The sequence below is a fragment of the Stomoxys calcitrans genome, chromosome 1 (genome assembly GCF_963082655.1).
Source record: "Stomoxys calcitrans chromosome 1, idStoCalc2.1, whole genome shotgun sequence".
NCBI lineage: Eukaryota > Metazoa > Arthropoda > Insecta > Diptera > Muscidae > Stomoxys > Stomoxys calcitrans.
Genome location: NC_081552.1, coordinates 78,175,357 through 78,199,173, shown reverse-complemented (window position 1 = coordinate 78,199,173; position 23,817 = coordinate 78,175,357). Strand labels below are relative to the sequence as shown.

General features: G+C 40.2%; 1 protein-coding gene across 1 annotated transcript; it reads left to right on the top strand.

The window, feature by feature from the left end:
- Positions 1-4,609: 4,609 nt before the first annotated feature.
- LOC106092508 (kelch-like protein diablo) lies at positions 4,610-23,593 on the top strand. Its single transcript, XM_013259390.2, has 7 exons — positions 4,610-5,087; positions 18,227-19,000; positions 19,140-19,709; positions 19,759-19,880; positions 19,952-20,141; positions 22,256-22,443; positions 22,538-23,593. Exons 2-7 carry the CDS (start codon positions 18,281-18,283, stop codon positions 22,560-22,562), a joined length of 1,815 nt encoding a protein of 604 aa, XP_013114844.1. The 5' UTR covers positions 4,610-5,087; positions 18,227-18,280; the 3' UTR covers positions 22,563-23,593.
- Positions 23,594-23,817: the final 224 nt, after the last annotated feature.

The following is a 23,817-nucleotide window of genomic DNA, read 5'->3' as shown; positions in this document are numbered from 1 at the left end:
ATATAAAACATTGTTCAAGATAGTTTTCTTGACATTTTTGGCGTAAGCGAAACATGGCTTAAAAAACATAACTCTAATGCAGTTAATGTCTGGCTACTCTAAATTTTGAAATGATCGCCCTCTTCGTAGAGGTGGTGGTGTTGCCTTATTTATCTTGAAGAAACTTTCTGTTAAGGTTGTATAATCAGGTCTAACTACGGTGTTCGATATTCATAACATTGATGTTCTACAAGCCAATATTGATTTCGTAACAAGCTCGTTACATAATTGGATGAGTTCCAACAGCTTATCTGCTAATGCTTCTAAGGCTTAGGCTTTACTTTTCTCTACTCATCCCGGCATTCAATTGAATTTGACTTGTAATGGTGAGGACATTGATTTTGTGCGTAGTCTGAAATGCTTGGGTATCACCATTGGTGATAAACTCTCATTTGATGTGCATATTGATAACGTATTTAGTCCCAGTAATGTAGCACTTCGCCAACTATACAACTTTGATTAAAGGAGAGACTTGTACATGCTTTGATAATGCCACACACACATGCTTTGATAATGCCACACACACACACACACTTGCAGCAAATCAAGTAGTCCGTTATCTGTATTCAGTTCGTCGCTATACCCATATTTCTCCTTATGTTGAGCGATTTTTGGGATGTCCCTTCCTAAAGTTTATTGATTTCAGATGTCTGATATTTTTCCAAAAAATATTCAAAGCTCAATCACCCCGATTCCTTGTAGGCTCGTTAAGTTTTGGTCTTACGGAACGAAATCAGATTATCATCCTATGCCAAAGGTTATATCAGGATGCACTTATAAGGTGAAGTCGTGCGAACAGCTGAGTAAAATTGTTTACTTTTGTTTTGGTTTTGCAATAAATAAAAATGTCAATGGCTTGATATCACAGGTGTGATATTTTTCTAAAATCTTAAAAAGATGTTCTATTTGATCTAATATACCACACACAAGCAAAAAACAGTGTTATAATTATGAAAATACTAATGTAAAAAACATTGGTAGAAGATAAGTTGTAAAACAAAGTTCATTTCTAAAATCACTTTGACATTTCTATTTACGGCATTTGCCACTCAAGGTACTTTCGTTGGGGGTAGATTTTTGTTGTTGTGCTGATGACCCTACCTCTTAATTGTACCAGGAGATTATATGAACAAATCATTTCAAGTTAAAATTACCAGATTATGTAACTGTCTTTTCGACAACTTAAAAGATTTCTGGATATCAGATAATATTGTACATATCGAAAAAGATTACTCCGTTATTTGGCAACACCTACATAGCGGTAATCCTTTTTTAGTAGTTTGGCTGTGTTGATAATTTCAACTTAATGAATCACTTATATATATATACATTTACATACATTCCAATTTGTTTACAGTTTTTTCCTTCTTTCTTATCCTATTTTTTATACCCACCACCGAATGATGGGGGTATATTCATTTTGTCATTCTTAATCAGCGTAAAAATCTAAGACGATCTAGCCATGTCCGTCCGTCTGTCTGTTGAAATCACGCTACAGCCTTTAAAACTAGAGATATTTCGCACAGATTCTTTTTTTGTAAATAAGCGTCTTTTGTCTTGATATAGTCCCAAGCCACATTTATTATTTGATTTTGCTGTGTTGTGTTAGGCCCTTCGACATCCTTCTGCAATTTGGCCCAGATCGGTTCAGATTTTGATATAGCTGCCATATAGACCGATGCACCGATTTAGGGTCTTAAGCCCATAAAAGCCACATTTATTATCCGATTTTGCTGAAATTTGCAACAGTGGGTTATTTTAAGCCTACTAACGTAAATATGGCCCAGATCGGACTATATTTAGATATGGCTGCCATATAGACCGATCTCCCGATAAAGGGTCTGAAGACCATAAAAGCTTTATTTATTACCAGATTTAAGCCTCCCGACATCTGACCTAAATATGGACTAGATCGGTCCATATTTAGGTATAGCTGTCATATAGACCGATCTCCCGATAAAGGGTCTGAAGGCCATAAAAGCCTTATTTATTAGCCGATTTCGCTGAAATTTAAAACAGTGGTTTATATTAAGCCTCCCGACATTTGCAACAGTGAGTTATTTTTAGCGTCCTGATACCCAACCAAAAAAAGGTTCAGATCGAACTATATTTAGATATAGCTGCCATATAGACCGATCTGCCGATAAGGGGTCTAAAGCCAATAAAAGCTTTATTTATTACCCGATTTCGCTGAAATTTGAAAAACTGAGTTTTTCTGAGCCTCACTATGTCCGACCATAATATGGTTCAGATCGGTTTATAATTGGATACATCTGCCAAAGAGACCACTATTTTGTTCTACAAAATTGAATAGTGACATATATTTTAGACCACTCAATGTCCGTTCCGAATTTCGGTGCTTAAGTTATAAAATTTTCACCGGATTGTGACGAAATTGGTTTTACATATATATCCGAGGTGGTGGGTATCCAAAGTTCGGCCCGCCCGAACTTAATGCCTTTTTATTTGTTATTATCTAGTTCGGAACTATAAAATTTTGTCATATCACAAACTTTTTTTGTCAATTTACTTTATTTTTTATCAAGAATCTTTTCAAATAATATTTTATACCTTTATACCTTTTGAGTGTAATATTTAATACCTTCTGATTGTATTCAAGTATACTAAGTAGTAAATTTTTGCGATCTTAGTCTTTAAGTCATTATTATAACATATTTATTTTGTATACTAAACAAAAGGAGTAGTTCTTTGTAATTTGTTTAAATTGGCCACTGCGTGCCTTCAAGTTGCATTATATGAATGAAATGAGAATGAAATACTGATTTTGACAGTGCACTCAATTTTTTGTTGATGGGATACTACTCCTACCTGTTAAATATATCTTGGCTGCAACCATAGCGAAACAATGAAAGGTGGTCTCATTTGTACAACAACCACAAATCATATGGTGCAATCCGCCAACTTGCCATCAAGCTGATCGACGTTTTGCCAAGAAACACAAAGAAATTTGTGTGCGTTTGTGTGTACATGTGAGTACATGAGCAGAGAATATGCGAGAAAGAAGATAACAACAAAGAGAATGCAAACAAAATCTGGCATCTTAATACCGTCAATCCCGACCGGCTTTTAACAGCTGTTCGCGTGAGACCACCTTTTTAAATCCGCCTTGGGCTGCAACCAAGACATAATTACCAGGTAGTGTACCGTAAACAGCTGAGTACAATTTTTTCTCGCGAAGTGCACTATCGTATACGAGTTTTGGTTGTGTGTGTATTATAGTTAAGAACCATAACTCACTCAAACAACGAAAAATGGAGCGAACTAGTAACTTACTCAAAATCGGAGTTGTACCAATCACTGATTTTGGCAGATAGTGTACCCAATATTTTGTAGTTGGGCAACTGCCAGTACCTGTAAATAAATATAACTTGGCTGCAACCGAAAATTTCGCAGAGGTACATACCCAGCTTTTTACGTATAAAAAAATTTAAATGAAAAATGTGTGGACAATTAAAATGGTTTTTTTAGGCTAATGACTTAAAAGTAGCAATAAGGCACAATTATCCCAGTGTAATACCATGTAATACAAAAGCAATGCGTTAAATTTGAAAAATTTTTATCTCTGACGTTTGAAAGTGAGCGTCATTCTGTGCTGCCACATGATATTATATACACACACAACCAAAACTCGTTGACAGATAGTGCAAAATTTTACTCAGCTGTTTACGGTTACTACCTGCTAGGATTCACTAATAGAAGGTTAGGTCACTTGCGAAAACATAAAGTGGATAGGTCCCATTAACACCATTAGGATGTAAAATCTGTCGATTGAAATCGTCATCATATAGGAGAAAACGTAAACAAAAAATGAATGTAAAAAGAGAACAAGTTGACATTCTCAATGCCAAGAACGGCCAAAAACTAAAGAAATATATGTCGGTTGATCGTTTGGCGTAACCTTATTCAGTGAATCCTGGCTACCTGGTAATAATGTCATGATATTTATGTCGCCACAGAAAAATAGATGTTTAGAATACAAGATGGCAACAAATATCAATTTATAATTTTGGGCAATTTTTAATCATTTTGGTCTAACTAAGTACTTATGTACTGAAATTAATCGTAACTTAATTTCATTCCCAACAACAAAATATTGAGTGCACTATTTGCTCGGATTTTATGTATGTTACTAGTTCCCTCTATTTTTCGTCGTTTGTGTGCTATGATTCCTTACTATAATACACACACAACCAAAACTCGTTGAAAGATAGTGCACTTCGCGAAAAAAAATTTACTCAGCTGTTAACGGTACACTACCTTGTAATTATGTCATACATGGGCTTATCAAAACATAAATTTTCATGCGTAGTTGCAAGAAAAATTCACTAATGCCTATTAAGTCACCCTTTCACTTAAAGAAATTTTCATATGAGCTGAGTACCTGTAATCGAAATTTTTGGTAACGGTACCGGTAACGAAAATTTCGCCAGAGGTGCATACTGCGCTGTATGATATTTTGTTGAAGTTTTTCACAACTTAAACAGAGTACACTGCTTCCCTGCCTTATGTTGCATCCCAGAATTTGTAGAACTGTATTCGGTACTCCATACCGAGTAACTGGGAAATTACATCGAATACATAGTCTCGCCGTTGTCGAAAAAATAAGAATATAAAAAGGTTTTTGGATGTAGAAAAAAAGTAAGAACGCGAGTGAAATTAATAGAATTAATTGCGAAACTATGGGGAAATGTAGAATATCTGCATTACGCCCTTGAAAATGTTGCAATAACGAGTTAAGAATCGAAACTAAACAAGTCATTTTGTGCGAAGTGAAGAGGAAGAAGAAGCAAGCAAAAATTATTTCGATATTTTTGGTCTGCAGCCCAAGTTTTTGTGCTGAATATTAATTGTACATATTGTTGAAGTTATTTTTTTGGAAACCTCAAAAAGTTCACCTGCAAAAATACTAATGGTGTACAAGTAGAGAGTTAAGAGGCAAGAAAATTGCATTTCCGAAAGCTGCTTCTTGGGCGTGCTGGTGGTGTTGTGGATTTGTTGGTTTTTCAGTGGCACAAAAAGACGCAAAGGTAAGTTCTGATAGCTGTTGACAAATTCTCGCATAAAGCAGTTACAAGTATAATTAAGTCATTTGCATTTTCAAATGTTTTTACTCCAAACGGCAAGAATTCGGTCAAGCTATAGGCTACCACAGCAGTTTCTCATTTATTCTGACATAGTCATAAGTCTGCTGTAGCCAGCAAATGAAGTTTTGGGTATCCGCCTTCCCACCCTTCATAGCGCTAAGATTAAACTGTGTGTGTTTACATATCCAGTTGTACACGCATGTTATTTTCAAAGTTTATTTTTGCAAAAACCATCGTTCTTATTTTTATTACTTTTTCATTTACATTTTGTTATGTTACGCTTCCATTTCTATTATGAAGCTAATTGCAAGATGGTTCGTTCAATACCAGAACACTCACACATACATATCACCATCATTTGTTTATTTTGTAGTGGTTGCGATGTTATTGCTACCATCCCTCCAAACATTTGGAAGTGACTTTCTCACTCCCTCCCAGAATAGTCACTTTTTAGGTCCTTTTATATGATAGTTTGTAGAGATTTCAAGATTTACAACAACAACAAATACATTACTGTCCGAATTCTATCATTCATGTTTCGCTAATTAGTTTCTCATAATCAACTGTTATTGCTTCAAATTTAAAAATAGATTTTTTGTTGTTGTTTTGGACGCTAACTCAAAAAACCTTAAACAAGAGAATGTAATATGTTAACTTAGCCTTCTGTAATTAAGAAAGGCCGGTAGCACAGAGGGATAGCATACGCCTCACAATCGTAAGGTTGGCTGTTCAAATCCCAGTCAGGGAAAATCATTGCAAATAAAATCTTCGATTATTAAATCTTGATTTGGAAAAGAAATAAATTAGAAAGAGAAATAAAAATTAGCCTCACTCTAAAAGGTAAAAAAACATTTGGCAAATAAAAATTTATTTTTATAAATGACGTTGATAATCGAATTTTACACTTTTTTTAGTCCCTATTTAGTCACTCATGGGTATGTATCGCCAAGTGGCACGTTTTCTCCCGTACCGAGACACTAATTAGAGTAAAAAATGATATCGCCTGACATTGTTTTCAACTTCCTTGAGTGCAGATTTAGTGACTCGCACGATAGAAAATGTTTGGAGGGATGCAGCTGTGTAATTGTAGTTGTTCTTGCCATTATGCCAGGGAAGGGAATAAACCACTAACTTTATGTAAATTTACGTAGTTATCAAGGCTTTCAAATTCGTGAAAATTAAAAAAATTAACTTTTTTGCCAGAGGTCCAGACTTTGCCCTAATTATGGGTGTGGTTACATGGAAATTTATCAGACAAAACATAAATAATGAATTGTTTACATATAATTTTTAAAAAAGAATATCACATACTTTGCATCTTAAATTTGCAAGTAGTTGTTGTAGCAGTGTGTTGTACACTGTTGTTGTTTTTGTTGTAGCCACGTTTTCATGTGGAGGTGGCGAGCCTCTTCAAGCTCTTGTGAGCCAGCTCGTTCTGGACCAAAGGACCGATCGCCGCGGGAATAAGGTAGCCATTGGTTATTTAAAGGCGTCAATAACTCGCTTTGTCATATCGAGCATCATAGGCACTCAGTATTTGTGTAAGAGCCTGTTCCACCCGGCCTCTCACTGAGACTCTGCTCGATACCGCTGATTATCGGCGACTGTCGTTGCAGCTTCTCCGTATGAGGCATCCTACTTTCCACTACCTGTGGACGCGTCCGGTAGCACGTAGCTTAGCTTCTCGGGACAGCAATGAATACCACACAGATCGGACCTCAATGTTCCAGCCTGAGTGCTGCTTACAGCTATCCCGTGTCAGGGTGTTGTACAGTGACTTATTGTTGTTATTCTTACATTCTTAATTTATTATGTTTGTTGTTGTTATAGCAGTGTGTTGTACACTGAGGCGGCAGCCCTTGCCGATGAAGGACTCCATCGTGTAGTTTTCGTTTAGCCTGTGCAGCAATTCTCCGAGCCCAATTAAGGGAGCCTCTATCTTTATTGGTGAGAGTTTTAACATTATTTACACCAAGCCTTTCAATAAACCTGAGAGCGATGCATCTTTAATTATTAAAAGCCCTGAAAGAACATATTGTTTTGCCAAAGAATACTGAGGGTCAGGAAAACTATAGACATGCGAATATAAAAAGGTTTATCTTTGTCCTCAAGACTCGAACCATTTGTCTTCGTCAAAGTTCGTGCAGACCAGTCGTTTGTCAACTGTCAACTATCAATTGTCCCAAAATATGGCATCCGGTTGTATGTCCCGGATTAACCTGATGAAGTTCTCATCGGCAAGGGCTGCCGCCTCAGTGTTCAACACACTGCTACCCCTGCACGGAATAGCTGTGAGCACCACACAGACTGGATCATTAAGTTCCGATCTGTGTGGTTTTCATTGCTGTCACGAGAAGCTTAGCTGCGAGCTACTGGGCGCGTCCACATACGGAGTAGCTGCAACGGCTGTCGCGGACAATCAGCGGCATCGAGCGGAGAGTCTCAGTGAGAGGCCGGGCGTCACCAGCTCTTGAATAAATACTGAGTGCCTATGATGCTCGATATAACGAGGTGAGTCATTGCCGCCTTTAAATAACCAATGGCCACATTGCTCCCGTGGCGATCGGTACCATGGACCGGAACGAGCTTGCTCACCTACAGGAGCTTCACGAGGATCGCCACCTCAACATGACAATGTAGCTACAACAACAACACACTGCTACAACAACAACACACTGCTACAACAACAATAACAACAATCCCATGGCAGCTGGTTGTACGCACCGGATTGACCCGATGGAATCTTCATCGGCAAGGGCTGCCGCCTCAGTGTACGTGTTCGTCTTTTTTCGTCATGGGAGAGGCACATCCCGGAGTGCCTTCTCCGTACGCTTCTGGTCCGTGCCGGGATTGAAAAGAACCCCAGACCCTGGTTCTGTTCCGTTTGCCAGAACCGCCTTCATCATCGGTCAGTGTCGGTGAGGTGTAACCGGTGCTTGGAGTGGGTACACTTCCGTTCTTGCTCTGGCCTAACTTCGCTACGGGAGTATAGTCATACTGGCTATGTCGCTAGGTGCTGTGCAAACATAGCCAGCAGTGGGTCACAAGCGCCTCCGTCGTCGCCTTCGGCGTCCTCGTCGTCGGACTATGTGACCCCCCCGACCTCTCCCGTACGGCAATTTATGCAACGACAGCACCCTAGCCCTACTATTGCCAGGCCAGTGCCGGGAAGTGTATCGTTCTTGCAGTTAAACTGCAATGGACTGCGAGGCAAGATTGATGAGATTGTAGATTTTATGAGTCGGAAGAGCATATCGGTCGCAGCGATCCAGGAGACAAAGCTGACTAACACCTGCAGCTTGCACATTTGTCACGGCTACAATGTGCTACGTAAGGATCGCTCAAGGAATGGAGGTGGGGGATTGGCCTTCGTTATACACCATTCCGTGCAGTATAGACCTATCTCGCCTGCGCTTGCCGCTAGTGACCCATACATGGAATGTATGGGGGTAGCAGTCAGGTCTGGTACTGCCGAGATAGAGATATACAACGTGTATATACCGCCGGTTGGTAGCTGTGTTCCGATTAGTGGCCAGGCATACAGCCCCGACATAAGTGGGTTGCTATCTGGCCATGGTCGTCTGGTTCTGGGGGATTTTAATGCACATCACTCATCATGGCATTCTCCCTTAGGTAACGACCAGCGTGGCATAGCTTTGGCAGAGCAGATAGATAGCTCCACGTTTTGCACGGTGAATGAGGATGCCCCCACTAGGATTACGAGGAGGTGCAGCAGCTCGCCAGACATCTCAATTGCATCCCCTGATCTCCTGAGTGACGAATCCTGGCAAGCCGTCATCTCTTTGGGGTCAGACCACCTCCCCATAATCCTCACCATCGACCGACCACCCGACTTCATAACCTCTGAGCGCCGGACGTTCATCAATTACAAGAAAGCCTATTGGACCGGCTTCAGAGAGTATACCAATCGCCGCTTCAATGAACTGCCACCCCCCTCTGATGTGCTTGTGGCCGAGAGGAAATTCCGAGACATCATCAACGCAGCAGCCGCTCGCTTTATACCAGCCGGTCGAATACCGCAAGTGCGACCCAATTTCCCGGCGCAAACAGTGGTACTCGCAGACGAGCGTGATGGGATTCGTGCTATGGACCCCGCTAACCCCAGAATCAGCGAGCTGAATCTGGAAATAAACAGGGTAGTCAACGAACATAAGCGGAATTTGTGGCTGGAACACTTGGAGCAATGTAACTTAGGCACCGGTGCAGGCAAACTGTGGGCCACTGTTAAGTCTCTCTCGAACCCCGGTAGACGGGACGACAGGACCTCAGTCACTTTTGGCGAGATAACCGTGACTGATCCGAAGAGATGCGCCAGGTTGTTCAACCGTCAATTTATTGTGCATCCCGAGAGAGACAGGGCAAGGAGGAGAGCCATTCGCCGTATTCGTGGTCTCCGAGCCGATGAACAGTCATCACAATTTACCGTGGGCGAAGCTACGAATGTCATCCGTGGCGCCAAATCTTCCAAGGCGTTGGGCCCCGACGGAATCTCTACATTGATGCTGAAGAATCTGGATTTACCTGGAGTTGAGTACCTGACCACTGTCCTTAACCTGTCATTGAACACTCTTATAGTTCCCGATGTCTGGAAAATGGGCAGAGTGATCCCGCTACTGAAGTCTGGTAAAGACCCGAGTTTGGGGGAGTCGTACAGACCGATCTCCCTTCTCTCACCAGTGGCTAAGACGCTCGTGGCACTGGACCTATCGAAGGCATTCGACACGGTGAGCCATGCCAAATTATTTGAGGACATCGCCAACACGTCCCTCCAGCCAGGCCTGAAACGTTGGGTCGCGAATTATCTGTGTGGCCGCCAGTCATTTGTGGAATTTAGGGATAAGAAGTCAAAACACCGTAGAGTGAAACAGGGAGTTCCCCAAGGTGGGGTGATATCTCCGGCTCTGTTTAACCTCTACCTATCCTCCATCCCACCTCCTCCAGACGGCATAGAGATCGTATCATATGCGGACGATTGTACGATCATGGCATCAGGCCCCCCACCCATTGATGACATCTGCGATAGGTTGAACGTCTACCTCAACGAGCTTGCCTCATATTGCGCTGCAAGAAATCTGAAGATATCCGCCACCAAATCTTTAGCCACACTGTTCACTACAAATACGCGTGAGGTGAATAGTGAGCTGACTGTGATGGTCGATGGAGAAATGATTCCGACCATCAAGTGTCCCAAAATACTTGGCATCACATTTGACAGCTCCTACACTTTCTCCCCACATGCCACAGCAATCTGCAATAAAGTCAAAAGTAGAAACAAGGTCCTCAAGTCACTCGCTGGCAGCACTTGGGGTGCAGACAAAGAAACCTTGTTGACCACGTACAAAGCAATTGGCCGGTCTGTGGTAAGTTATGCAGCGCCAGTGTGGTCACGTCAACTTTGTGACACACAGTGGAATAATATTCAGATCTGTCAGAATGCCGCCCTCCGAACTGCGACAGGCTGTCTCCTCAGTTCTCATGTGGACCACCTCCATCAGGAGACAAAGATCCTACCTGTCTAAGCAATACCTTTTGGGCTGTTATCGCAGAAATCATCCAAATCATCATCTTGTGGATAGATACCCACCGCCCAGAAGCCTTAAGGTAGATCTACACGATCTAGAGCGTGAGGTCCAGCGCTACAAGAGAGAACCTCTAGATCAAGCGGCATATCAAGCGGGTCTGAACAACATTCATGCAGACACGGTAGCAGACGCGTTAATTGGCTACCGGGTGAATGTAGTCCTTGGAGAACGACCACCACCCATTGCACCCGAAGAAATCGACCTCCCCCGGCAAACCAGAGTGGTTCTGGCTCAATTACGTTCCGGCAGATGCAGCCGCCTCAATTCCCACAGAGCTAGGATTGATGCCGACGTGCAAGATGTATGTCCCGATTGTAACCAGGGACCGCACTATACACGTCACCTGTTTAACTGCCCGGCCAGACCCACTCGACTCAGACCCAGATCCCTGTGGACGCACCCCATCCTAGTCGCGGAGTTCCTGGGTCTTGACACTCAAGAGAATCAAGCAGACGAAAGATAGTACACAATAAACTGCTACAACAACAACAATAACAACAACCAAGTCTCAAAATAAAAAATCCTCAAGACACTTGTCGGCAACAATTGTTTTTTTCGCAAACAAATTCATATGCGGAGACCATCATAAGCAACACAATAATAGGTCTGTTCGCGTACTTTTCCAGTAAATATTTTGCAGGAGGGTAAGAGCCCTTTTTCTCTCTTTAAAAAATATGTAAGCAAAAGTACGTGAACGACTTCCAGTGAAGATTTGCAGAACAACAGCTGATTTTTATTTTGTTGGTTTTTTTATTTGCTTGTTTATGAAAACAATTTTTTTAAAATAAAAAATGCTGCCGATATTTCTGAGGTATTTTCCTTAGATAAACGTCAATTTATTGACCCGAGAGTGGCAAGGCTAGAAGGGAAGCCATTCGTCGTATCCGTGGTCTCCGTGCAGCTGGACAGCCATTGTAATTTACCGTGCACGAAGCTACGAATGTCGTCCGTTGCGCCAAGTCGCGCAGGGCGCTGGTCCACACTGATGTTAAAGAAACTGGATCTGTTTGGAGTCGAGTACCTACAACAGTCCTCAGCCTGTTTGAGCACTGTTATAGTACCCGATGTTTGGAAGATGGGCAGTGTGATCTCGCTACTGAAATCTGGAAAAGACACGAGCAAGGGGAAGTCGTTTAGACCGATCTCCCTTCTCTCATCAGTAGCCAATACGCATGAGGGACTACTCCTCCCGATCCTCCCGTTGGGCAATTTCCATTCACCGAGCATCAGCATGAATTTCGAAGGCTTCATAGGACTACAACTGCTTTACATGCCATAACCGTACGCAAAAGTAGATACAACGTTTTCAAGTCCCTTGTCGGCAGCACTTGGCACTCTGACAAAGAAACCTTGGAATAAACGCCTAATGCTTTTGAATATTGCGTCTAGACAAATTGCTGCGCCCACCGATGTGAGGCTAAGTGAGCTTTCTACTTGGTAATGTGGCGGCTACGGACACTGTCTTATCATTGAAGATATCGGTAACCGTTCACAATTGGCAGACTAATTTGCACTCATTTTTTTCCAATCCCACTGTGCGTCACTTTTTTATCTGCCCAGCCAGACCCATCTTCCCTTCTTAACAAATTCAGAGGAACGGTGTTGGTTTCGTCTTAGCTCTCCAATGAGGATGATTCCATCAAAACATTTAAGTATTCGATTATTGCTTTATTCTTGGTTTCTGAAATACAATACAATGTTTTAACTTTTCAAGATTTTCTAAATATTTCCGCAAATTTTACATTTACCTAATGTAGAACAACCGACTTGATGTAAAATTACAACTTCATTTGGCGAGTTTTCTGTACCTGAACACTGGCTACTGCTTTAAATCTTTATTAAAAGTAAATAAAAATGAAACAAATTTAATAATTACCAATAAACAATATTTTTATTTTTTAACTTATGTGTTTTCATGTAACAGCTGCTTTTTATAAAACGGCTGACCTTTACAAAACATCTGTTCAAAGTTACAAATTTCTGCTGGCAAAAAGTCCCAGTAGAAATTTGTCAGTTCTCTATTTTCGAACTCAAAATTTGCTCTCTCTCTTCTAATGTCAAAAAAAGCACACTAACGACTTCCAGTAAAATTTTGTGCAAATTTACACAGATATATGCAGGATGAGCTTATGATGCAGTACGTTAAATTTTTTCTTGCAGGTTATTCGATCATATTTCCCCGTGTGTTAGAAGTTTTCTTTGTTATTCCAAGAGTTCTATCCCAAATGGATGGGATGTTTTCTATAAAAGGAGCTCGTCAATTTAATTTACTTCCTAACTCCTTGCGTGTTTTCAATTGTGCCAATTATACATATCGAAAAAACACATTCGACACTTTAATGAGATGCAATAGTATTTCTTTTTTTTTCTCTCTTACATTTTTGATATTTCTTTTTGGTTCTGATTATCGTAACTTACATTTAATAAAATAGAAATAATAAAATAAAATAAATCGTTGTTGAAAATTATTAGATTAATAGAAATGTACACACTACAAATTATCTTATAATTTAGCTTTAGTTACAAATTTTATATTTCATCTAATTGATTATGTCCGTGAAGATAAAGTTAACTTTAACTAGCAGAGACACAAACCCTTTCAATTAGCAGCATCCTGTTACAAGTTTAGCATAGTTATGCTAACAATTTAACAGAAAAGATCTAAAAATATAATCAAGTATAATAATGAAAAAATTCAGAAGAAACGACAAAAAGAGCACTAAAAGGACCACAAACATTGCGAATTTTGTAAAAAATTATCTAACAAAGTAAAAAATGCACAAGGGACAAATCGACAGCACCAGAAAATCCAAAGCGAAAAGTGGAAAAACCAAAAGGGGTGCTGGGCATCCACTTATAGTGAAGAGCTTTCTTTGATGCCTAGGATCTAAATCAAAAAGCTAAATATCCCAAAAGTCCACAGTATATGATATATTTGGCATTTAAAGTTAAAGTTAGAATTAACAGAATAGCCCACTGTACAAAAACTAAGAGGGTTGCGGGTTACCCACTTATAGTGGAGGAAGTTCTTGATGCCTAGGATCTAAATCAAAAAGCAAAATATTCAAAGAGGGCGCAATAGATGAGATAATTGGCATTTAAAGTTAAAGTTAGAATTAACAGGATGGCTAACTGTGCAAAAACTAAGAGGGCTGCTGGGTACCCACTTATAACGAAGAAAGCTATTGATGTCTAGAATCTAAATCAAAAAGCAAAATATCCAAAAAGGCTTCAGTATTTGAGATAATTGGCATTTAAAGCGAAAGTTAGAATTAACAGGATGGTCAACTGTGCAAAAACTAAGAGGTGTGCTGGGTACCCACTTATAGTGAAGGAAGCTATTGATGTCTAGAATCTAAATCAAAAAGCAAAATATCCAAAAAGGCTTCAGTATTTGAGATAATTGACATTTAAAGCGAAAGTTAGAATTAACAGGATGGTCAACTTTGCAAAAACTAAGAGGTGTGCTGGGCACCCACTTATAGTGAAGGAAGCTCTTGATGCCTAGTATCTAAATCAAAAAGCAAAACATCACAAAAGGCCACAGCATTTGAGATAATTTGCATTTATAGTTAAAGTTAAAACTAACAGAATGGCCCAATGTGCAAAAACTAAGAGGCATGCTGGGTACCTACTTATAGTAAAGGAAGCTCTTGTTGCCAAAATATCCAAAAAAATTCACAGTATTTGAGAAAATTGGCATTTAAGTTAATGTTAGAATTAACGGAATGGCTCACTGTGCAAAAACTAAGAAGGGTGCTGGGTACCAACTTATAGTGAAGGTAGCTCTTGATGCCTAAGATCTAAATCAAAAACTAAAATATCCAAAAAGACCACAGTATTTGAGATAATTGGCATTTAAATTTAAAGTTAGAATAAACGGAATGGCCCTGTGCAAAAACAAGGTGGGGTGCGGGGCACCCTCTTATAGTGAAGGAAGCTCTTGATGCCTAGGATCAAAATCAAAAAGCAAAATATCACAGTATTTGAGATAATTGGAATTTAAAGTTAAAGTTAGAATTATTACATATTGGGGTTAAAAATAAATAATTTTTTTTCAAAATTAAGAATGTATTTTTGACGTCTGCCTAATCTTCAGCCACATTGTTCGCTACAAATACGAGTGAGGTGGATGCCGAGCTGACTGTGAAGGTCGATGGAGAGAAATGATTCCGACTATCAAGTGTCCCAAAGTACTTAGCGATACATTTGACGGCTTGCTATAAAGACAAAAGTAGAAACAAGATCCTCAAGTTCCTTACCTGCAGCACTTGCGGTGCTGACAAAAAAACCTTGTTGACAACGTACAAAGCAATTGGCCGGTCTGGGGTAAGTTATGCAGCGCCAGTGTGGTCTCGTCAGCTCTGTGATACGCAGTGGAATAATATTCAGATCTGTCAGAATGCCGACCTCCGAACTGCGACGGGTTGTCTCCTTAGTTCTCATGTGGACCACCTCCATCAGGAGAGGAAGATCCTACCAGTGCAAAATCATCATCTTGTGGATAGATATCCAGCGCCCAGAAGCCTTAAGGAGAACGAAAGCCACTATTTGCAGAAATTAAAGAAATTTAACTCCACCTCAATTATGATCCGGCAGGTGCAGCCGCCTCATCTCCTACAGAGCAAGGATTGATGCCAACGTGCAGGATGTGTGTACTGATTGTTATTTGGGACCACACGACACACGTTACCTGTTGAACTACCCAGCCAGACCCAGGTCTCTCTGGACGCATCCCATTATAGTCGCAGAGCTCCTGGATCTGGATATTCAGCAGAATCAAAAAGGCGAGAGATAGAACACATACAGTCTATTTCCCCTCGCCAGGCCAGAACAGTAATCTGCATATGATCATCTCCATGCCAGAGGGGGGTGGAGGAAGTTTGTAAAGTTAGAGGTTAAATAGGATTGGGGAGAGGACACCTCCTTGAGATACTCCCTGTTTAATTCTACGGCGTCTCGACTTAGTATTCCTGAGCTCCACATGTGATTGCCGCCGCATATATGGTTCACAATCCACCTCTTCGTTGAGTTCGGAAGATCAGACTCAATGATGCCCATTGAATAGAATGGTGTGGTCGAATTTGATAAGTCTAGAGATACGAGGACAGTACGTTCATGAGGCCGCTTCGCATTCGGACCGCTGCTGATATATGCAATGATAGTTATGAGAGTTGTTGTTGAGCTGCATTTATCGGAATCCGTGTAGTTGATCCGCTGGGATCAGAGACGTGGTCATGCCCAGTAGGAGCAGCGCCTCAAGTGTTGGTTTAAGCCGATGTATGAGAGCTCACATTGTCATGGTGAACAACGAGAACAAACCATTTTTAAGTCCAAATGTTCATGCAATATCGAATGTTTGCTGGTTGGAGAAATTCCCAAGGATGTCTCTATCTCAAGGTATATCACATGTAAATCTTGCATTATAAGTTCAGGTACGGCATCAATGTTCTCTGGTACAACTTTTGTTTTTAGACGACCTTCACGGAACTGGGCTTTTGAGCGAGCGTCGGCCGCGACTGAATTCATTAAACCACTTTTCACAGCGCTATAGTATGGTGCTTCAAGGCCATACGAAGATTTAAGTTCATCAATGCACTCTTGTTGGAATAATCCACATGGAATGTTGTAAAAAATCATCGCTCGAAAGTATTCACTGTTAATTCCATTTAATTTTTTTAAGTCACTGTAACAACTCAAATGATTGTCGCACGTCAAAACGTTCTGAGTACAATTACGCTAGAAATCAGGCAACGTTAATATCGGATTGCACCTGCCAATTCTTTGTTGCCTAGACCATAAACTTATAAAGCAGCTCTCGTAGGAATCTCCTTGGTCTGCAGATTTACCCGGCTTTTAAATAAGGACCAATCGACCTACCTTCCATGTATCTTAAATCACTAGGTTGGAGATGAACAGACTCAGGACATCCGTTAGGTATTTCATTCCCACTTCCCCCAATTGCTTGAGCATCAGCATCGATCTTCCATCGGGGCCCATAGCTTTCGATGGCTTAGCCCTTCTTATGACCTCGCCAACGTCTTCAGTACTGATTAATTGAAGTTTAGTTCTGAACTGGAGTTCCCGAGTCTTGCTTAAGATGCTCCTTCTCGCCTTTTCTATAGTTGGGTGCTCGATAAATTGTCTACCAAAATGATTTGCACATACATTGAAGGCAGTTATGACCTGGCATATACTCCCTGATGGGTTGTTGAGTGATCTCACTGATGACCACAATTTATTAGCATCAGAGCTTGTTGCATTTCGCGACTTGCTCCAACTAAATTTTGTGTTTGTGATCTTTGCCCAAATTGTCAATCTCTTCGTTAAGTTCACTTTTCGTGTGCCGCCAGAGATAGCTTGGCGAAACTCATCACGCTCCTCGGCCAATTTCACTGCTTTATAATGCCTTCCTTTACACCCTATGTGTGCCTGATTGATCTAGGTTTTACTTTTCCTTTCACCCCTTGAACTTGTTATTATGAAGCGAATGAAGTGCCAAAGTTTCACAAAATTTCCTCGTAAGTCCTCTTTAATAAAACGTAGGAAATTTTTGACAATTTGTTTTTAGGGTGAAATCAAGAACACATCCGATAATTCTCTAGTATTTCTGATCAAGATAAGGCATCTACTTAAATAGTGCCAATTCGTATTGGAGAGATATGAGGACACAATTCGTGTAAATCTCCTCCATTTAAGATTCAATGAAACACATTATCGACGTTTTTTGCTTTGCAATCATGCATCTATTCTTTATTCTGTTTACTTTTGTTGGATCAACAACCGCCACCCAGTTTTATTTAAATGCACGTGATGGTGATTTCTTAAAATAAACAACGCGCAAGCCAGTCGTCGCAAGCAATAGCAACAAAAACAAAACAAAGAAAATGTGTTCGTGATGATCACTCCATTCTTCCAACAACCACTGCAAAACAATTTTTAGGTTGCGTGATTTGCAAAGAAAACTAAAACTGGAAAGAAGCGAAGTCCGACTAACTTTACGCGAGCGAGTGCGCCTTTCCCGCTGGGAAATCATAACAAAAAATTGTCGTATAGCGTGCTTTTCGAGTAAAAATTTGCCATTAAATATTTGCAGGAGACTAGGAACAGCTTTTATTCTCTTTTGCTATTTATTTGAACAAAACCTGTTTTCAAAAAAACATCTGTTCGATGCTACAAATTGCTGCTGGGAAGAAACCTCCAGCAGAAATTTGCAAGCTCTCAATTACCAAACTATCAAAATGTTGCTTGCTCTCATGCACCCTCGCGCTCTTCTGCTGGCAAATATAGTACGAGAACGATTTCCAGTAACAATAAGTGCAAATTTGCACAAATTTTTGAATACACGAACACACTATAAATTTCTATTAAAGAACCATATTCAAAATTGGTGACTCATATATGTATATGCCTAATGAATTTATTAAATTAAATTCATTTTATTCTTATCTTAATTTTCCTTTTCTCCTTCTTTTACAGATAGACGCGGTGTGGGGTTGGGCATCTGCCCCGCTGCGCTTGGCAGCGAATAGAATGGGCGATCCGCTGCTGCCCGGTGCAAATGGCGGTGCGGGCGCTACGGCTGGTGCGGGTGGCGTTGATCGTCCACAATCACCAGCACGTATGGCCCACACCTCTGACAAGCACCCCAAAGTTACACTGTCGGAATTGAATATGCTACGGCGTCATCGAGAGCTATGCGATGTTGTCCTTAATGTTGGCGGACGAAAAATCTTTGCTCATCGGGTCATATTATCCGCCTGTTCGCCATATTTTCGCGCCATGTTTACCGGCGAATTGGAGGAGTCCCGCCAAACGGAAGTCACCATACGCGACATCGACGAAAATGCCATGGAACTGTTAATCGATTTCTGTTACACAGCTCATATTGTTGTCGAAGAATCAAATGTCCAGACATTGCTGCCGGCAGCTTGTTTGCTACAGCTTGTCGAGATTCAAGACATCTGTTGTGAGTTCTTAAAACGGCAATTGGATCCCACCAATTGCTTGGGTATTCGTGCATTTGCCGACACACATTCGTGTCGTGAACTCCTACGCATTGCTGACAAATTTACCCAGCATAATTTCCAAGAAGTCATGGAAAGTGAAGAGTTTCTACTACTGCCCGTGGGTCAATTGGTTGATATCATATGCAGTGATGAATTGAACGTGCGATCAGAGGAACAAGTCTTCAATGCTGTAATGTCCTGGTTGAAATATAATATAGCAGATCGCAGACAACATTTAGCTCAGGTAACAAATGAAATCAAACTTTTTAAACAGGAGTCTTGAGAAACAATTTTCAATAGATTTAATAAAAATTTATATTTCTGGCCAAACTTAAGCTTTCCCATATCTAACAATTCTAAATTACACATCTTTTTCATTGAAGGTTTTGCAACATGTCCGTCTTCCACTTCTATCACCTAAATTTCTGGTTGGTACCGTTGGTTCCGACTTGCTTGTCCGCTCCGATGAAGCATGCCGTGATTTAGTTGATGAAGCCAAAAATTATCTCCTGCTTCCACAAGAACGTCCATTAATGCAGGGCCCACGCACACGTCCACGCAAGCCCACACGTCGCGGTGAAGTCTTGTTTGCCGTGGGTGGTTGGTGTTCGGGCGATGCCATTGCTTCCGTCGAGAGATTTGATCCACAAACCAATGATTGGAAGATGGTAGCGCCAATGAGTAAACGCCGTTGCGGCGTTGGTGTCGCTGTACTCAATGATTTGTTGTATGCTGTTGGTGGCCATGATGGTCAAAGTTACTTGAATAGTATTGAACGTTACGATCCACAGACAAATCAATGGTCTTGCGATGTAGCGCCTACTACATCATGTCGAACCAGCGTTGGTGTGGCCGTACTCGATGGATTCCTATATGCTGTGGGAGGGCAGGATGGAGTGCAGTGTTTGAACCACGTTGAACGCTATGATCCCAAAGAAAACAAATGGTCAAAGGTACTGGAACTATTACGATATAAGAAATATTTCAAATGCTTTGTTTTAGGTGGCTCCCATGACTACTCGCCGTTTGGGCGTTGCTGTTGCCGTATTGGGTGGTTATCTTTATGCCATTGGTGGGTCTGATGGCCAATGTCCTTTGAATACTGTTGAACGTTATGATCCCAGGTGAGTTTATTGAGCAATGGCGTGTATTTTTTTGCCCCTTCGATTCAAATTTTCTTTTTTACTCTCTTCAGACAAAACAAATGGGTGGCTGTTAGTCCTATGTCCACAAGACGCAAACATTTGGGCTGTGCTGTTTTCAATAACTATATTTATGCTGTGGGCGGTCGTGATGATTGCATGGAACTATCATCAGCCGAACGTTATAATCCACATACAAATACTTGGAGTCCCATTGTGGCAATGACATCAAGACGTAGTGGTGTATGTAAAAAATATATTTTTCACTTTTCGTTATGAAAAAACGAGATGCAAGAGTTCTTTGGTACTGGTAGCAGTTGTAGTTGTAGCAGTGTGTTGTTGGCTATCTTTCGTCTGCTTGGTTCTATTCAATATCCAGATTCAGGAACTGTGTGTCAAGAGGGGTCTGGGCCTGAGTCGAGTGGGTCTGGCTGGACAGTTAAAGATGTGACGTATGTCCCAGGTCACAATCGGGACACACATCCTGCACGTTGCTACATCCGCCGGATCGTAATTGAGTCAGAACTATTCTGGCTTGCCGGGGGGGTCAATTTTTCAGGTGCAATGGGAGGCGGTCTTTCCCCAAGGACCACATTCACCCCGTAGCTATTCGCCGCATTTGCTACCGTTTTGTGCATGAATGTTGTCTACATCCGCTTGTTATGCTGTTTGATCTAGAGGTTCTCTCTTATAATGCTGTACCTCTTGATCTTGATCATGTAGATCCCACATTAAGGCTTCTTTTCGGTGGATACCTAGCCACAAGATAATAATGGGGTTAGGCCCACGTGAGAACTGAGAAGACAGCCCGTCCCAGTTCCGAGAGCGGCATTCTGGCCGATCTGAATATTATTCCACTGCGTATCACAAAGCTGACGAGACCACACTGGCGCTGCATAACTTTTCGCAGACCGTCCAATTGCCTTACACGTGGTCAACGCAATTTGAGACGAATTATTTTTGACACTTGCATGGCCTGACGCTATAATTGTACAATCATTTCTGTTTTTATACCCACCACCATAGGATGGGGGTGTACTATTCTAGCCATTGCGTTTGTAACACCTCGAAATATTGATTTAAGACCCCATAGAGTATATATTCTTGATCGTCTCCACATTTTGAGTCGATCTAGCCATGTCGTCCGTCCGTCGAACGTCTAAAGCTAGCCGCTTGAAATTTTGCACAGATGCTTACTTTTGATGTAGTCCTTGGGGATTGCAAATGATTCATATCGGTTCAGATTTGGATTTAGCTCCCATATAAACCGATCTCGCGATTTGACTTCATGGGCCCCTGGGACCCGCAATTTTTGTTCGATTTTGCTAAAATTTTGCATATAATGTTCTGTTATAACTTCCAACAACTGTGCCAAGTATGGTCCAGATCGGTATAAACCAATCTCCCGATTTGACTTCTTGAGCCCTTTAAACCGCAAATTTTGTACAATTGGCTGAAATGTTGCATGTAGTGTTCTGTTATGACTTTCAATAACTGTGCCAAGTACGGTCCAAATCGGTCTACAAACTGATGATGTAAACCGATCTCCCAATATGACTTCTCGGTGTTCTGTTACGACTTCCAACAACTGTGCCAAGTATGGTCCAAATCAGCCATTAGGACAAAGTGTCAGGATTGGTTAATGAGTTGTATGCATTTCATAGAGGTTTTTTCGCAATTTCCTTGACATAAATACAACCTACCAATGTACCAGAGTGGTTCTGGCTCAATTACGTTCCGGCAGATGCAGCCGCCTCAATTCCCACAGAGCTAGAATTGATGCCGACGTGCAAGATGTATGTCCCGATTGTAACCAGGGACCGCACGATACACGTCACCTGTTTAACTGCCCGGCCAGACCCACTCGACTCAGACCCAGATCCCTGTGGACGCACCCCATCTTAGTCGCGAAGTTCCTGGGTCTTGACACTCAAGAGAATCAAGCAGACGAAAGATAGTACACAATAAACTGCTACAACAACAACAACCAATGTACGACCTTTGAAGCCCTCACATCTAAAGATTTCTGATAATGACTTACCTCCTTACCAAGGGGTCGATACGCGTCAAATCATGGTTGGTGTGGTGTATCTCCTGTGGCTTTCATTTTTTCATGTTATAAAATTTTCGATAACTAAGCTCATCTCAAAAAGAAATTAACACAAGAACAACATAGGTCAGGTCGGTTACTTTTGGGACCGACCTCGTACATTTGTATCCTATTTTCTTGAAATTTGCCACAGTTTTCTTGAAATTTGCCACAGATGACTTTTAGGATGATGAAATAATCTCGTCGCGTTTGGATTCTAAATAAGTTCCTATTTCTTGTTAACTTCTTCTTTTTATTTTTCTCCCAGGTTGGCTTAGCTGTTGTTAATGGGCAACTTTATGCTGTTGGAGGTTTTGATGGTTCAGCTTATTTGAAAACCATCGAAGTTTACGATACAGAAACAAATCAGTGGCGCCTATGTGGGTGCATGAATTACAGACGCTTAGGTGGCGGTGTTGGTGTTATGAGAGCTCCTCAAACTGAGAATTATATGTGGTGAGTTTATAAAATATTTTATTATTATTATAATAAATAAAAACACTTAAAATATACAAACTAAAAAAAACAAATTTCCCACTTTCATTTGTAGGATACGCAAAGATTCTGTTGTTTGATTAGGAATGGACACCAGCAGCAACGAATCGAAAAATATTTATATAACAAATCTATATAAATAGATGTGAAGATAGAAAGCGAGCGAGCACTACACACATACATATATTTAATGAAATCAAAAAGCAAACGCAAGAAAGCAAACGAATCATTACAGAGTTTAACAAATGAAGCAAGAAGAAGAATAGAAAAAAAGAATTAAAAAAAAAACAACAAAAGAATATTATCTATTTAGTGAATTCTTTACAGAAATCGCTGTAATTTGTTAGTTGAACCTCTCAACATATGTAACTGGAACGCAAAGAATAAAAAAAAACATAGATTTAAAAGCGTTTATGCACAGCAGCAGCCAAATCTTTTAAAGAAAACAAAAGACAAAAAGAAATTCTCATGAAATTATTCAAACATGGCAAACGATCAAGCATGTCCCGTAGATTATGAGATCTTTGAATTTTCTTGCAGATCTTTCAGTTTACGGGACATGCATTGCTCCAGGAATTATTTAAGAAAAAAACCTAAAACAAAAATTGCACTAAATGTTCATATGATTATGACTAAAAATTATTTAAGCTATTACTTTAAAATAAACAAAAAGAATCAAAGCCAAGAAAAACAAACAGAACAAAACATTTTAAGAGTATCTGAACTGCCTTCTCCTTATGAATCTAAAACACAAAACAAAACAAAAAATAAAAATAACAATGATGATCAATGAAATAACCCTAAAATTATCCCAAAAACAAAGAACGAAAAAGCATCATTTTCATCCATAACAAAGCCTAACAAAACGAGCATTATTTTATTATGCAACCAAGTTTTTTCCTAAATTTTAAGTTGGTATCTCATATAAGTTAATTTAGTATGTATTTAAAGAATATGAAAGTAAGAAATTGTTTTAATTTTAAGTATTGTAGATTTTTTCAGTAACTAATTCGCTAAAGTTCTCTTTTTGAGTGTTTTAACAGGCACTTTAAATCATAGGAAAAATATATTACCCATAAAAACGAATAAAATTTAATAATAAATAACTTTAGTTGTATAATTGAATTATTATGAAGAAATTATTTGGAAAAGAATTTAAGGGGGCTGCGACGATAATTGTTCCCTGCTTGTGGATTTACTGTAAATTAATTTAAATTCCATTATCCAACATGGTAGATTGTAAATCTGGGAAAATCCATTAATTTAATAATTTCTAAGTGTTTCGCCCCCCTTCGCCACCCTCTTAATGTAATAATAAATTGTATTGTATATTTA

What these genes read in the sequence shown, in the direction of transcription:
- LOC106092508 (XM_013259390.2), top strand. Translation starts at nt 18,281, where the DNA reads ATGGGCGATCCGCTGCTGCCCGGTGCAAATGGCGGTGCGGGCGCTACG. An exon ending in GTTGAACGTTATGATCCCAG is followed by an intron (nt 19,881 to 19,951) that starts GTGAGTTTATTG and finishes TACTCTCTTCAG; the next exon opens with ACAAAACAAATGGGTGGCTG. An exon ending in CAAACTGAGAATTATATGTG is followed by an intron (nt 22,444 to 22,537) that starts GTGAGTTTATAA and finishes TTTCATTTGTAG; the next exon opens with GATACGCAAAGATTCTGTTG.